Genomic DNA, 15,649 nt, shown 5'->3' on the forward strand with positions numbered 1-15,649 from the left:
CTTTGGAATTCCAAATTTTGTTATTTCATTGTATATAATATAGCGTAGTTTATCTTTGTTAGAATCTTAAGTTATTTGTAGACTAGTTTGCACATGTAGATTATAGAAAACAAAATACAAAATACTGATATTTCAAAGTATTTCAAGTTCCATCCTAAACGGCCACTGATGGTACCCTGAATAATATCTACAACTAGTAATATTTATATTTATTTACATAATTATTATTTATTTACAATAATAACAATCTATTTTATGATGTACAGCATAATGAGACGAATATCTTTCTGTACTGATGATTTTGTCTTTTTCGTGAAGTGCACGTAGTAAATACATAGAATTTTACATTCCATAGTGTGGCTGTCAAATTCTTACAAGATTTTATTTTAAGACATTGAAATCATTGATATTTTTTATTGACATTATATGTATACTTTTAACTATCTAAATACTTATTTATAAATCATCCTTTAAAACAAAATATTAATTATAATAACAAATATTAAATAAAACAAAATAGATCAATTAATACAGATTATAATATTTGATGAATTTAAGACCAATTTTTTCTGTATTAAACATATTTATCTACAAATCAATTTAAATAAATCTAAATTTTAAAGTTAATCTCTATAAATATTATTATGTATATTGTAAAATACATAAAATACTATTTGTATTCTGTTATTAAAATTATTATATACATACATAATAAATTTTTATTACAATCAAATGCATATATTTTAAATAATGTTCTTTTCATATGCAGGTTTACCAAAAAGAATTCTATTAAAGTCAAGATTCGATAGGTCAAGTGTTTTATATTCTCCATCAACAATTAGTTCTGAAATTGCTCTACCTACTGCGGGTGCCTGTTGAATTCCATGTCCACTAAATCCAGTTGCAAAGTATAAATTCCGATAATATGGATGTGGTCCAATTATTCCATTTTGATCAAAAGTATTGAACTCATAATAACCTGCCCAAGAAGACTTTAACTGCAAAAATAGCATAAAAAATTGCATTTTAAAAGCTATTAAAATAAATAATTTAATTTAAGTAATTTGATTAATAATACAAATGTTATCAATTTATTCGTATGTATAACTTTAATATATTAGGTTGTTCGAAAAGTTTCTTTCGTTTATGAGGAAATAATAGACGCACAATGTTTTTTGTTTTATATTATTTTGTAAAATTACGTATGATCCATTTTGTTATGTTGAGATAAACATCGCGACATTTCGCAGACTTGGTTTCACGTTTATATGAAGATGCACTGTTGTAAAAAGCACGTTTGCGAAAGAAAGACACTTTTCGGACAACCTAATACATATCAGTGTATTTATATCATATTTCTATTATGTGTGAATCAAACACAAACCTTTAATTTTTCAAAAACTGGGACTCTGCGTGCGAGTATAGGCCAAATTTTTTCTTCAAAGAAATCATAATCAATACTTAAATCTTCAGTACTAGGTTCTTCGGATTCCTCTGGTGATCTTCCACAAATATACGTACCTGCCAGACCTTCTCTTCTAAAATAAATATTGATACTTAATTAGTACACAAGATATTTAGTTTCAAAATATTAGTTTCTAGAAACAACTTTTATTTTATGAATAATGTTTACCTAAGAAATGTTCCAGTATTATCTATCAATAATGGAGTATTTAAACTTGGTCCATCAGGACAATGAACGCAATAAACAAATCTTTTCCTATAACATCAACAATATTTGTGTTGGATTTATATTAATAAATAATAATAGTATTAATATAAACTTTCATTTCATACTTATTCAAACTTATTCACAATATGAAATTATGATTACCTTGGTTCAACAGGTAAATACATTTTCTCTAATCCACGTTCTGTTTTTATATTATCCAATTTATCAACTATTTGTCCACTATAAGCTCCAGCAGCTACAATGGCTATAGCAAATTTCATATTATGTATTTCACCCTCTTTGGTTCTTACCTAATAAAAAGTAAAAAGAGATTAACTGTTAAATACTAATAGAATAAAAATAAAATAAATGTAAAAGTATGTTAAAATATATATAAATAGATATAAACTTTTGCACAGTTTTGCATACTTTGCATACTTATTTTTTTCTTGTATATTACAGAATATTTCTATATGCTTGTCTCTGCATGTACATGCTTATGTTTACATGCATTAGTGAAACATATATATCCATAAAAATGTATATGATTTATTTAAATATTATTATAAAAAATAATAAATATATTAACTGCTAATATTATTTAGTTTATAAATTATATATTAATATCATTACTATTATTTATAATATAAATTGCACAGATATATATACACTACTGCTCATAAGCATCCCGACATTGTAACTGATTTGTAACAACAGTATATGAATATTAAAAAATGTATAAATTAATAAGAAACTAATAATCAAAAAATGAAAAAGAAATCCACTAATGATATATCGAAATTTGAAATATATTTTATTGATGTTTCTACTGGCTTCAAATAATTATTACTTGTTTTAATCACACAATCTTCCTTATGGATAGTTTAGCAACAAAACAATATTTTCAAACTATTTTGATATAAATTTTTATCTTACTACTCACTCGGTGAAATTATGTCCATATGTATTACTCCATATGTATTAGTTATTTAAAACCAGTTTTAATGTATCATTATAATGAGATAATAATATTGAATGTAGTCATTATTTATTAATATACAATTATTTCTTGAGGAACTGTAGTAAAATTTCATCAAAAATAAACAAACATCTGGATACTTTTTAGCAGTAATATAAATATAATACTGAATATCAAAAATTGGAGTGATAATTAATATATTACTTTAACAAAATTAAGTCTTACAATCAATCCATCTAGTTGAACAGTGTCATTGTTTTTATAAGTAAATCCTTGCGCTTCACCATAAATATATCTTGCTCCCAATTGTAGTGCTTTCTTTTTAAAAGCAGAAAGAAGAACCCACGGGTCAAACCAACCCTCTTTTTCTAATCCTAAACAACCTAGTTCGATACCTTCTGTATTTATCCAAGGAAACATACTTTTCAATTTAGCAGCTGATAATACAATATTTTTTGCTCCAAGGAAATTTTGTAATTTAGAATTTTCTATTAATATTTGAGCAGTTCGCTCAGATGCTAATGTTAAATAACCATATGGATGGAAATATGGATCAATTGTGGGTTCTCCTTCAATGCCCAAATATTCATTGATGTTACGTAAAAATTCTGCACCAAAAAGAGACATTTCAATATTTTCTTTCAGAGAAAATTGTTGACGTAAACCTCCACAAGAAAGAACTGTTGATGCTGTAGTATACTGAAAATAAAATTTATATTTACTTATTAAATAATTTCTTTATTTGATTATACCTTTATTCGGTAAATTCAATTGAATAAATTTCAATCTTTCAGTACAAGCCCTCTAATTTTTATGAAACTGAATATTATATTCATGTTATTATATTCACTTAAACTGTAGAACATAATTTTTAAATTATTTTTATACTGCAACTGCAAAACATAATTTCTGAAGAACGTACTGTAGGATCTCTTTCTATTACTACAACTTTGAAATAATCTGAAAAAACTCGGTTTTTCAACCAATATGCTATAGAACTGCCCATTACTCCACCTCCAATTATTACAACATCACAAATTTTTGGAAGTGTTTGTGGCCGATCCATCCATTCAGCTAATATATCATCAACATCCTTCACAACAAGAGATTCTCTTATCGATGCCAAACCTTTTTTAAGTGTTTTTGATACTATGGGCTTAGAATCTTTTTTATTTGGTACAATTTTATCTGGGGTATCCTGAAAAATTACATGGACTAGTATAAATTTGAAAATATGTTATATTATGTTTCTCTTATCATCTTTTATTAAATTGACATTACAATTAGATATACAAAATTGATGAATGTCATACAGCTTAAAATTATATGTACACATATTGAAAAAATTCTATTATATAATACTATATTTACAATTTATATATTTTGAAAAGAATTATAAAGTTGTTTTATTTGGTTAAAAAAGCAATTCCTTGTTTGACATTAACAAATTTATTTTCTCATTCGATACAAGGATCTTGTGATATTTATTAAAAAAATTAATAATGATTGGAGTTACATGATTATTATTCTGAACTACTTATATACAGGGCAACTTATTTAAATTAAAAATCTGAATTATTATCACTGCTATGAAATCTTGAAGATTATTCCAAGATCGTTGACATTATCTTTACATATTTATTTTTATAATATAATGTTAAAGTTCGCATCAAATCAAGTTGCATTAATCATGAAACAGTAATTTTGAAGAATGAACTGAGTTTGGATTAGCAATGTAAAAGTAATAAAATAAGAGAAGTTTTAATACAAATGAGTTTATTTCATATTCAAATTCTAACAATTAGTAATACTGTTAGTAGTAATAATACTAAATTGATTAGTTTTTAAATTTAAATACATTAGTAGTAATAATATTAAACAAATAATAATAATCTAACAATTAGTAATTGAGTGGGCTACAAGTTTCCAGAAAGGTAGAACAAATGCAGACAAATTTACATTTATTTTAGAATATGTACTGCAGAAGTTTGCAATGTAGTAGGAGTACTGAAGAAGATGTTCATGAACATGAATTTATAACTTCTAATTTATTCTTATAAATATTTTAATGATATTGATAATAAAATAATGATACAGCTGACATTAGAATAATGTTCTTTTATTCTGAAACATTGTCACTTTAACGATTAAAAATTAATAAATATACATTAATAAAACAAATATTTTTTCTTATTTAATCTAATGTTTTATTCTTTTATTATATTCATACCGCAATTTTATTAAAAATTGCGATACCTTTTTTAGAAATGTAGTAAGTTTTATAAATTTCGCGCAGATGGAAAATGTGTGTATAATAAAGCTTGTTAACCAATAGCTGATTTTGTAAATTATTAAATATTCTCAAACAGTTAAGTGAATGAGGATTGTAACAAATAACATACAATGGAAGAAAATAAATATAAATCGCACAAAATCAAAATAAATAACTTAAATTATTAACCTCAATATTATTGTTTACCACGTTACCTTTTTTGAATAAGTTCTTTTTGTTTGTGAGAACACACATCTTTGTAAAAAATTATTTTGTACTTGCAATTTAACAAAAGAAGGCAACATTCTTATAACTGCTAAATGCTTACACATACTTTAATTCAAACTAAAATTTTCCTGCTACTGTTTCGTTAACCGGTAATCTCATAATTATATAAAATTTCTTACAAATGATAACATTTCAATAAACACTGAAACATTAGATAATTCTTTTTTATGAAATACCGTCATTTCATCAAAACCATATTAAGATAAAACACGTATCTTTGTTAATAAATCTTATTCTGTCGCAAATTATATTCAATAAGTTGTTGTAATTTTCTCTGTATATAAATTGATTTAATATTTAAAATCTATTATTATTTCAGTTAGAATATATTATAAATAATACATTGCAAATTTGATATATTAAATACACTGACAAATTAATAGAATTAGATTATGATACACCATAATTACAATAGTAAAATTATTTATAAAATGAATTCATGTATGAATTTGTAAAACAAGAGATAAAGTTGTCATATCTATTTCTCATATTTATAATTATCGTATGGATGATAAATGTATTGCATAAAAATAAATGATATCACGTATAATATATTATACGTGCATTATATGTATACATATATATCTATAGATACCATTTATTTTTTAATTATTTTGATACATTATATGCATTCAACGATTACATTTACACATATATATTTGATAATTTACTAAAAAACTTTTGTTAAGATACGGGTATAAATGGAAAGTTTTAAGACGACAATGGTTCTATTAAAATAACTATATTTATATATAACAACAGCTTAAAATATAACGACAGCATTTATGTATATAGTATTTCTTTCAGTGTGTTATATAAAGATAAAACGCAGTCCTGAATACAAAAATCATTTTTATTTAAACTACTTTCTTAGATTAATATTCTTCAATTGTTGTGTGTTGCTTTCTTTTATGATAGAAGAAATCAATTTTATAATTTAGAATAAATTACGATAATTCTTTCAGGAGAAATAATTATTCTTAGAAATAATCAACCTTTGTTATTTTGTCCATCAATCATATTACATGGAATGAGAACTAACTTAGGAATCATTCCAGGTGGTGCTATAAATTGTTGAGTACTTTGGGGTGTGTTACGTCCAGAATACTTAAGTTCTGCTTCTGTTACAATTTTACAAATATTCATTTTAATATCTGCTTGAGCTTTTGGAGGGAGTCGCTTGACAGTTTGTGCCATACTGTCAAAAAAAAGCTCTATACTACTTTTTCCTTCAGGAGCTAGGTAGACTTGGTCGTAATTATTTTGTGTATCCTGAAACATATATTGAATTAAAGAAAATAAATTGCAATTAGGAAATACATACTAGTTTCGAAAATTGCAACTTACTTCTATTTTAGAAGAATTCTTTACAGAATTATTTGCAGCTGGTGCACTAACAAATATTGGTGTATCAATTGTTTTATTTTTAAAAGGTGAAGTTTTTAAGATACTGTAGGTTGCAGGCACTTCCAATGATTCAATTTTCATTTTTTTCGGTCTTATTTTTCTATATTTTGATTGAATTTGCTGAGCATATGAATCAACATCATGATGCATTGCATTTCCTACCTCTATACTTTTTACTATGTTATCACCATTATCATTTAATTCCATAGAATCACGATTCAACACTGGATCTGCAGTCGTTTCTTCCAAAACTTCTAAATATTCACTATAATCTTCATCATTACGATCTTCTAATTGTTCTAAAAGACCTTCAGAACTAATTCCACCTGCATTTATATCCTGAATGTAGTCTTCGGTTAATTCTATACTTTGAGGTTGGTAATCTGATTCATATCTAAATAAACGCTTTTATCAATATTTAATCATTTTGCTTGAATATTAAATAAAATTAAACAGTATAAAATTAATAAATAGAATATACATCACGTAAGCTTAGTAAAATTATTACTATATAGAAAATCATTAAGAATTTACATATTATTCTTACGGAAACTTTAAGAAACTAAGATGATCTTCAAAAATCCATTTTTTCCTACGAACTCCTTTTTCCGTTCTATTCTTATATTTAAGTATACGGCAGTAAGTATCCCTTAAATTTTTCCATCTTAATCTCACCCAGGTGGCTAAAAACATATTAATTATATCTATATACATATCACTTTATAACAGTACACTTAAAAATTCTAATTTATAAATGCAAATAAACGTAGGTTCAAAAAATTTTAATTATAAGAAACAAAAAATATTACAGATGTATAAATTCATATATTTTCATAGATATCAAAATAAATATTGTATAAAATAAAATAAAACGTTTTAACGCAATGAATAACCACATATTCCATTAAATATTATATTATCTTTTAAATACTGCAATAATATTCATTTAAACATAAATTTGAAATTAATACTGGTTATTATACATACTTCTACCCATGTTTTTGTAAATAAATATTATTTAAATTTCGTTTTATTACTTAAACTTTCGCAGTATTTACACAATAAAATTAATAAAACGAAATTAATATGTATATAATTTTTCAAACTATGTAGAAAAATTAAAGAAAACATTTTGACAGTAGAAATATTGTATAGCGATGATATATTAACGAACATACAAAATTATCCGAAAACAGTGAAAGAAGAAAAGAAGTTCGTACGATCAAGACCAAGTTCATCCGAAATCCTCTTCCAAACCTTCTGTCGAAATTCCTGAAGTTTAATAGAAGAACCTTTCACTTCAGCACTATATAAAACTGGATGTTGTTTTATCGCTTCAATGATCTTCAGCGAAATTTTATGCGAATCAGGCGGCATCGTCGGCACCATTTCGTCCGTTGAAAATCGTTCGAAGAAGTAAACAATGTCAATATTGAAAACTCGATCCTATGTTCTTAATTTGATGACTAAATCAAATCTTTATATTGGATGAAAATTTCAAGTTTGATTCGTAATATGAATACTGGAAATTTATTTAATAATTAAAAAAGATTAAATTAATGATTACATTTATTTTTACTGTTAATTCGTGAATTAAGTAAACAAGGTACATAAAAGAAAATAAACTATATAAAATTGTGCTTTAATATTATGATCAAATTTTTTAGTGAAAATGAAACGATTTACTTATTTGAGAAAATTGAAGGTTGGATTCTTTGGTTAATTCGAATTTTAAAGATTTTTGCCACAAATATTGCTGCTTAAAGCAAATTATACGTCTTGAGTTCATCGCACAATTATGTAATTGAAAGTTTCTTTAATTGTTGAAAAGGCTAAGGTCCTTGTCGCGTCTTAAAAATTAGTCGTTAAGTATGCTGAAAAATAAAGAACCCGTAACGTAAATAAAACGACAATCGCCATTCTTTGTGATTAACTAGACTTCCGTCGCGCTGTTTAACCGGAAGCATCCTATTTGTAATATTTTTCTATTTTAGATTACATATATTATTTGAATTTTACTATAATCATTTTAGCTTTCTTACGCTACAAAATAACATTTTCTTTCGATGTACTTACTATACTTTAATACATAAAAAATTCATATACTGATAACATTATCTAATATTTAATAAATTTAAAATAAATATATGTTAATGTAAATCACAATATAATAGTGAAACAAAATGCGAAAAGCAATAAATGAAAAATAAAAGAAGAATTATATTAACATTGCTTGTATTTTTTCTTATGATTCAACAAATTTTATATTTTTTTCTATACATAGCCCTTTTATAAGGGTTATTATTGCTGTAATTTTGTAATATAATAATAATCATTAAAAATAATTAGTAACAGGGCAATTTGTGATCATTACGATTTTTATAATCCCATAGTGCTATCTGTAGTTCAGTTGCATCATATAGTTCATGGCTAAGGAACAGTTAATCCTCGAATTGGTTAAGTAATTTTAAAATAAACAGAACAATACCAGTATCTAAGTGAATTAACATCGAATCTAAATAGGAATGGCCCAACTACCATCGCCTTTCATTAGTCATACTAGAAAAGTATGTAGTCTTTATAAACGCGCTTTACGTGCGATAGAAGATCAGAATATTAGAAGACACGAATTTAGGTAAAAATATGTTTAAATTAAATCTAGTAGTATAAAAACCTATTATTTTTGATATTAAATATTATTTATTACCAATTAGTATCAAAACATCAATGAGGAAACATAAATTTTGATCGTATTCCTATCATAGTTTTTCAGAATATCATACATTGTGTACATAATTTCACTTGTCTTGTTATATAATTTTGTTATGAATTTTATTACTATTATTATTTATATAAAATTGATAATAATATGAAATAAGCTGTTACTTCTAAAATAGACTTATTTTTGAAGATTTAATAAATTTATGTTTTGAACTATTTTTAACATTTTATAATTATTTACTTTTATTATATACAGATATAACTGTTTATTTTAAGTTTCAGTACTTGAGTTTTGAATAAATATTCATTATTATATATTCTTTTGATTTAGATATAACGCAATTTTATTAAGACAACGTTTTGAAAAGAATCGGAATATACCAGATGCTCGCATAGCTAAAAAGCTACTATTAGAAGGTGAAGAAGAATTATATGAGAATATGCATCCTGATCCATCAAAATTTCCTAATAGCCCAGGTGGTATATGCCATGGACGTTTTGTAATACCACCAGATGCTGTAATGGATTTTTGGGATCCAATTGAAAAAGCTAGATATCCAAAATATTTTGCAGAAAGAGAGAAACTTAAGGCGGAATATGAAAAATTATACAAGAAATTATATGCTGAAACTCCTGCAGAAACTGAACAAGGAAAAACAAATAAGTAATTCAAGTAAAACACATTGTTTATGTAGTTATAATAATTAGGATAAAGTATATTGATATTTATATAAGTGTAATACTTAATTATTACATATATTGAAAATAAGATAATCCCTCTCCGTGTAGGATCATTCATGTAGTCTGTCTTTGCAACGCAATCTTGCGTGGTTTGTCTCCGGACAAACCATGTAGTGCCATCTGTCATCACATTCTTCAAGTTGCTGTTCCTTCCGCCTTTAATAGATGGCAGCATATGATTTGTCCATAGGACAAAGAATGCAAGATTGTGCGACAAGAACAGATGATATTGCCATCTACCATTACATTAATTTGTTTAACAAAATCTATTTATTAATGAAATTTAAAAAATTATGCAGTAATCTCTACAATTGAAATTAATTATATAGCGACTAAAACATTTAAGTATCTGTATTACGTACAACACATGTGTGCGTGTCTATTAACAAATTTAATTTAATGTTGACATGAATAACGTATCATTCATACTTATTTTGGCAATATAATTATTCTACATCTGTTTGTTTAGAACTAGTGTAAATAATAAAGTCTCAATTTATGCAATATTTAAGAAATTAATAATTCATAGCATTTGTTATAATGTAAATGATATTCTAGATCTTAAATATAATTACATAGCAAGTAATATATTGAATTATATAATGAATAATCATTAGAACTAGCTACAACTAATTTTATCGACACGGTGAATTAAAAGTAATCTTATTTGACGTTAAAATCTCCTTCACTTGTCTAAATTATTGCAAAATGGTTTTGAAGGGCGGAGGTGTGTGAAAACGGGCGCAAAAATTTTAGATCTAAACAAGAAGCATCTTTGACGTAGGACACAAAATTGCATATTATGTCAGGTTAATAGTCAATGTATAATGTATTTAGTCAAATAGTTAATATATGTATTTAGCCAATGGCCATATCACAGACGAGTATATAGGATAGACTTTGCATCCTTATATATTATTGTCATTTTAGTATCATAAATAGTTCAATAATCTCCTGATAGAGAGCGCAGCTGTGTTTAAATATAGATTTGCAGATCTAGTGTATATGTACTTCATTTTGTAATTTGTAATGGAATACGATGTATTCATACATACTTTTAATTGCTATGTGAATGTTTATTAAAATGTTGTAAATTACACGATATATATATATATATATGCTATTATATATTATCGATTCCAATGAATGTTAATTCTCATTTATCATTTTTATTTTGTTTCTTAAAAAATGGTTGATTTGGAGGTGTATAAAAAACAATTGAAAAAGATTCGTCAATTTGCACGTGAAAATGATATTACGGAAAATGAAATCAATAAAGCTTTACAAAATTCCTTTCGTACTCTTGAGAAGAAAAAGAAGAAAGTTAATTTTCGTTTCTTTATGAAAAGTATGGTTACATTATTATTTATAATAATTATATGTTTTATATCCTTTGATAAAAAGTTCTTAGGTGTGATGCTACTGAGGAATTTACAGAATTCCATCTATCCAGGCTTAAAATTACTTAGAAAAATAGCTATACCAATAATTCAACATTATCCCTCTTTATCTGGTATGTTGATATTATAATTTATATTACACATACTATATTTTGTTAACAATTTCATTAGCGGCGGCTTAAAAATATTTATTTAAAATTTTTATTAAATTTTTTATATTTTATTATCATTAGATCATTCATTATCGTTATAGAATTTGATAAAAAATTCTTTATAAAAACATAGAGTATATATATACAAAACATGTAAATTAGAAAAAAGAAAATGATATACAATAAATATACATTGGAATATAAGACATCAGTAGTTATTTCTTAAATCTCACTTTATATAACATTAACAATAATTGATTTTAATAATAGTTTTCCACTAAAATTTCATATTGTTACTACTTGATTTATTCAATTATGTATATGTTTTTATATTTTTGCCTTTTAGAATTATATGACGAATGGTGCATATTAGAAAATCCATATTTTTATGTAAATGATATGGATTGTTGGCCCTGTAGTGTTGTACATTTTGTACCTGATTTAAGTAGCCATCATATATCTAGATCTTTTAATCTTGGCATTCCTTATACAAAAACAGAAAATTTATCTCAAGTTCATATGGAAGATATACAACAATTATTGTGGCAAAATTCAGGAGTATTTAAGAAAGATGCTATGAGAGTATTTTCTAACAATAAAACTTACAGGTATCATATATAAACAAAAATACTAAAGTGCCTTAAACAAAAGTTTGTAAATAAAAGCTTTAATATTTTAGAGATATTCAAGATATTATGGAAAAAAATATGGATTTAAATCGTTCTAAAAATTTAAATAATCATATTACATGGAGAATTAATAGCATGACAACAGGAAGAATTTTGAGAAAGTTATTTCCAAAACCTGTTGATACACCAAATTGGTGGGAACAAAGCACAGAAAGATTTATTATTTTTGATGAACCAAATTCTCCACCTTACTCTTTAGTAAGATGTTATTTTATTAAAAGCTTTTGGTTTGCATGAAATATTGCTTCATAAAGAACATCGATATAATAATAAAATTAATTATTGTGTAAATAGTAATATTCAAAATGTTTGTTGCAAGAAGCATTACAAAATAGCTGTAATATTTCAATATATGTCTGCTGTATTATTTTAATTGACAATAGATGTTAAAAATAATGTTATGTTGGAATTAAGCATATTGCTTGCAGTATAACTTCTTTAATAAATACTATTTCTAAAACTTTAGCCAAATCCTGAATGTAGTAATATAATGATAAGGTGTACAGCTGGTACAAGATTGATAAAAATGATAGCAAGTCCAGAATGTAGTGCATCTTGCGAGTCCATCATAGTATTATTATCTGCTGGAAAAGCTTGTAAGTATCTTAATTTATAGTCAGTTAAAGAAGTTGATGAACATACGTTTTATTATTTAAACTATTTACTTTATTCTTGACAGTGTCTAACATTAACAGAAATGAGTGTCCATTAATTTAAATTAATGTTTTGAATATTACATATATCATAATTGATACATTAAACAAGATATTTTCAAAATTATGTTTCTCTTTTAGTATGGTACAACTGGTGGTATTGGCGACCAGTCAGCCTTCCAGCTTTGAATTCAACTAGTATTACCATTAGTTATATGACTTCGTTCTGCTGAATTACTCTTTCAATTAAATTAATTTTATATAACTATGTTTCCACTACAAAAATTTTTCGCTAGTACAATTGGTTTTATTGTTACCCCTTTCCCTTTAAACAATTTTCTAAATAACTGCTTTTGTGAAAAACATACAACTGATTTTACATAAAACAATACATTAATATTTACGAAATAACAATCTAAATTTGTGCTCATTTTGTAAAGTTGTAATTTATTAGTAAATGCATGATATTACAGTATAAAAAATAGAAAAAACATCAACACATGGAATTGATACAAATTAAGTTACAATTAGAAAAAAAAGAAAAAGAAATCTAATTGTATTTAAGACTTTATATAACAATGTAATAATATAAAAAAAATTTTGTTTATTGGAATTGAATTTTTTAAATACAACTTAATTTGCTTTAAGTTTTAAATATTAAGATAAAGCACATATTTCTTTAAATAAATAAATCTGTTCAAAATTTCTTCCCTAAAGTTTAATCATATTTTTGTTGTAGTTTTTGTTTAAATAAAACAGGTACTAATGATAATACAGCAAATATACATAATATTATAATGCTATTCCACGACCATGCGTCAGAAGATGAAGTTAAGTTTTGTAATGTCTGACCTGCTTGAATAGCAACAAAAGATGGTGGAGCAACTCCAAAAAATGTGCCTAAGGCAAATGGTACAAGAGGCACTCCAATTACAGGACTGGCTAAATTTATAAACCAATTTGGTAGTAATGGAGTTATTCGAAGAAATAGCATATAATTAAAAAGGTGGTCTTTGTGCTTCTTTACTGTTAACGTCCATTCCCTTGCTTTTTCTGGGAAATATTTAAAAAGTAATCTACGTCCCAAAAGTGAAGAAAGAAAGTAGCAAAGTGATGCTCCTATTGCGCTGCAACTGCATACTAATAACAAAGCTAAAGGAAAGGGGAAAAGAAAACCAGAAAGGATCGAAAGGAAAATAGAACCTGGAATAGCAAAAGTTTGTAAGCTAAATCTATGTTAAGGGTTATCCTATAAATTATACTTTTAAACACTTATATGTTAACATTTAAAAATAATTGAATATAATATTATACGTGAAAAGTAGAATATTACTTAGATAAATATGAAATAGCATATTTTTAAAGTTTATGAATTATTCTGAAATTAAAAGATTTAATATTGAAGGATACAAAACATATGTAATAAATAATCCAGCAAGCACTTGAAAATAATAAAGATCTTTATATCGTCCGAGAAGTTTACCCAAACTTTTAGCTTCTTCAATATGTAATGGCAATTTCATGTATTGTCGCTCATCTCTGTAATATAATAAATTAAAATATTTCTTTATATAAAACTTTATTACAATTTTTTCTTACTCAGTAAGTTCTGGAAAACTAGTATAAGCATAAAATAATGCTGATAACGAAGCAATGAAAATCACACCAACTGTTAAGGTTGCTTGCCTTGTCGATGCCTCCTTAGAGGAATCTGAAAATGTATTTAAAATTTTATTAACACATCGTAAATCAAAATGTTCTGATCTCATTAATTTAAACATTTAGACATTAAGAAAGCTAGTAGTATTAATTTGAAAATTATATTGAATTTAAAGCGTTAAGGTCACTTAAAGTCATATTTATATTAACAAAGACATTCACGAGTAAAATTTAGTATAAAAGAGTCATGTACTAATAATTTAAAAATAATAAATAATAACTTCCATTTGTTTCATGAATGTATGAAATTCAATTTTAAGGTTAGAATTTTCTTAATTTTATTTTCACATTATTAAATATTGAATTCTATATCAATAAAATATTAGGAAGAATTAGATATATAAATAGCTCGAAGTTTTGATACTTATGTTAGAAAATTATTAACTACATAAAATCTTATTGACATTCAATGTTTGAACTTTGGAATTGTTTTTAATAAATGTAATAAGTTAAAAGTTATTTAAAGGAAAATCAATATCTAGTTTATTGTTAAGACATCACATCTTAAAGCGTTATCCTACCGAGGCTTTGTTTTATTTTAGTTTCAGTTTTCATAACTAGATTATCACTGTTTTCTTAGAAGACAATCGCTCAGTAATTCAAGATGGCGCGAAAGTAAAAGACTATCTTTTTTTATAGCGAGTTAGATAAATATTTTTTCATAAATAATTTAATGGTATCTAACAAATTTAATGTACTTATATACTTATAAACTAACCGAATGTCGGCTTTCTGACTAAAAAAATTAAACACGAATTAAAATCAATAACATATGTATATAAATATTGTATAACTATTAACTTGATAAACTTGAATTAAGATTTTGTATGTATGTATTATTATTATCAGGTGTATTATATTTTCTACATTATATTCTTTATCTTCAAAATTTGAAATTAACATTTCCCTTGACAAATTTAAAAAATTTCAAAAATTCTTTGATATAAATATTAGAA

At 25.0% G+C, this 15,649-nt stretch overlaps 5 protein-coding genes across 9 annotated transcripts; 2 read left to right on the forward strand and 3 right to left on the reverse strand.

The window, feature by feature from the left end:
• Window positions 1-184: 184 nt before the first annotated feature.
• On the reverse strand, window positions 185-5,457 carry LOC100644828 (FAD-dependent oxidoreductase domain-containing protein 1). Of its 2 annotated transcripts, none has more exons than XM_012318041.3 (7): window positions 5,113-5,457; window positions 3,574-3,849; window positions 2,877-3,350; window positions 1,835-1,983; window positions 1,634-1,720; window positions 1,385-1,538; window positions 185-998 (listed from the first exon to the last, which is right to left on the reverse strand). In XM_012318041.3, the coding sequence occupies exons 1-7, from the start codon at window positions 5,176-5,178 to the stop codon at window positions 744-746; spliced, it is 1,461 nt and encodes a 486-aa protein (XP_012173431.1). In that variant the 5' UTR covers window positions 5,179-5,457; the 3' UTR covers window positions 185-743. The 2 variants fall into 2 exon arrangements, with proteins under 2 accessions (XP_012173431.1, XP_012173430.1); XM_012318040.3 differs by having other exon boundaries at window positions 5,139-5,456.
• Window positions 5,458-5,937: 480 nt separating this feature from the next.
• Window positions 5,938-8,557, reverse strand: LOC105666643. 2 transcript variants are annotated; one of them, XM_012318039.3, is made up of 5 exons: window positions 8,305-8,557; window positions 7,839-8,140; window positions 7,166-7,301; window positions 6,559-7,012; window positions 5,938-6,483 (listed from the first exon to the last, which is right to left on the reverse strand). In XM_012318039.3, the coding sequence occupies exons 2-5, from the start codon at window positions 8,005-8,007 to the stop codon at window positions 6,202-6,204; spliced, it is 1,041 nt and encodes a 346-aa protein (XP_012173429.1). In that variant the 5' UTR covers window positions 8,008-8,140; window positions 8,305-8,557; the 3' UTR covers window positions 5,938-6,201. The 2 variants fall into 2 exon arrangements, with proteins under 2 accessions (XP_012173429.1, XP_048269828.1); XM_048413871.1 differs by lacking the exons at window positions 7,839-8,140; window positions 8,305-8,557 and adding an exon at window positions 7,606-7,749.
• Window positions 8,558-9,018: 461 nt separating this feature from the next.
• Window positions 9,019-10,068, forward strand: LOC100651975 (NADH dehydrogenase [ubiquinone] 1 beta subcomplex subunit 9). The gene is made up of 2 exons (XM_003401899.4): window positions 9,019-9,253; window positions 9,671-10,068. Exons 1-2 carry the CDS (start codon window positions 9,144-9,146, stop codon window positions 10,005-10,007), a joined length of 447 nt encoding a protein of 148 aa, XP_003401947.1. The 5' UTR covers window positions 9,019-9,143; the 3' UTR covers window positions 10,008-10,068.
• Window positions 10,069-10,215: 147 nt separating this feature from the next.
• LOC100651739 lies at window positions 10,216-14,200 on the forward strand. Of its 3 annotated transcripts, none has more exons than XM_003401897.4 (5): window positions 10,216-11,593; window positions 11,979-12,240; window positions 12,312-12,519; window positions 12,788-12,917; window positions 13,116-14,200. In XM_003401897.4, exons 1-5 carry the CDS (start codon window positions 11,269-11,271, stop codon window positions 13,205-13,207), a joined length of 1,017 nt encoding a protein of 338 aa, XP_003401945.1. In that variant the 5' UTR covers window positions 10,216-11,268; the 3' UTR covers window positions 13,208-14,200. The 3 variants fall into 3 exon arrangements, with proteins under 3 accessions (XP_003401945.1, XP_012173426.1, XP_048269550.1); XM_012318036.3 differs by having other exon boundaries at window positions 13,714-14,200; XM_048413593.1 differs by lacking the exon at window positions 12,788-12,917.
• On the reverse strand, window positions 12,965-15,352 carry LOC100651859 (transmembrane protein 41B). Its single transcript, XM_003401898.4, has 4 exons — window positions 15,215-15,352; window positions 14,574-14,685; window positions 14,385-14,513; window positions 12,965-14,200 (listed from the first exon to the last, which is right to left on the reverse strand). Exons 1-4 carry the CDS (start codon window positions 15,246-15,248, stop codon window positions 13,693-13,695), a joined length of 783 nt encoding a protein of 260 aa, XP_003401946.1. The 5' UTR covers window positions 15,249-15,352; the 3' UTR covers window positions 12,965-13,692.
• Between the last annotated feature and the right edge of the window lie 297 nt (window positions 15,353-15,649).

This window comes from Bombus terrestris, chromosome 17 (genome assembly GCF_910591885.1).
Source record: "Bombus terrestris chromosome 17, iyBomTerr1.2, whole genome shotgun sequence".
NCBI classification, from domain to species: Eukaryota; Metazoa; Arthropoda; class Insecta; order Hymenoptera; family Apidae; genus Bombus; species Bombus terrestris.

Coding starts and splice junctions, on each gene's coding strand:
- LOC100644828 (XM_012318040.3), bottom strand. CDS start 5,255: ATGTGTAAGCATTTAGCAGTTATAAGAATGTTGCCTTCTTTTGTTAAA. Junction 1,721..1,834: donor TATTTACCTGTTGAACCAAG/GTAATCATAATT, acceptor TTGATGTTATAG/GAAAAGATTTGTTTATTGCG. Junction 1,539..1,633: donor AATACTGGAACATTTCTTAG/GTAAACATTATT, acceptor TATTTATTTTAG/AAGAGAAGGTCTGGCAGGTA.
- LOC105666643 (XM_012318039.3), bottom strand. CDS start 8,007: ATGGTGCCGACGATGCCGCCTGATTCGCATAAAATTTCGCTGAAGATC. Junction 7,013..7,165: donor CTTAGTTTCTTAAAGTTTCC/GTAAGAATAATA, acceptor GCGTTTATTTAG/ATATGAATCAGATTACCAAC. Junction 6,484..6,558: donor AGAATTCTTCTAAAATAGAA/GTAAGTTGCAAT, acceptor TATATGTTTCAG/GATACACAAAATAATTACGA.
- LOC100651975 (XM_003401899.4), top strand. CDS start 9,144: ATGGCCCAACTACCATCGCCTTTCATTAGTCATACTAGAAAAGTATGT. Junction 9,254..9,670: donor ATTAGAAGACACGAATTTAG/GTAAAAATATGT, acceptor CTTTTGATTTAG/ATATAACGCAATTTTATTAA.
- LOC100651739 (XM_003401897.4), top strand. CDS start 11,269: ATGGTTGATTTGGAGGTGTATAAAAAACAATTGAAAAAGATTCGTCAA. Junction 12,241..12,311: donor TCTAACAATAAAACTTACAG/GTATCATATATA, acceptor TTAATATTTTAG/AGATATTCAAGATATTATGG. Junction 12,918..13,115: donor ATTATCTGCTGGAAAAGCTT/GTAAGTATCTTA, acceptor TTTCTCTTTTAG/TATGGTACAACTGGTGGTAT.
- LOC100651859 (XM_003401898.4), bottom strand. CDS start 15,248: ATGAAAACTGAAACTAAAATAAAACAAAGCCTCG. Junction 14,686..15,214: donor TAAAATAAAACAAAGCCTCG/GTAGGATAACGC, acceptor ATACATTTTCAG/ATTCCTCTAAGGAGGCATCG. Junction 14,514..14,573: donor AGTTTTCCAGAACTTACTGA/GTAAGAAAAAAT, acceptor ATTATATTACAG/AGATGAGCGACAATACATGA.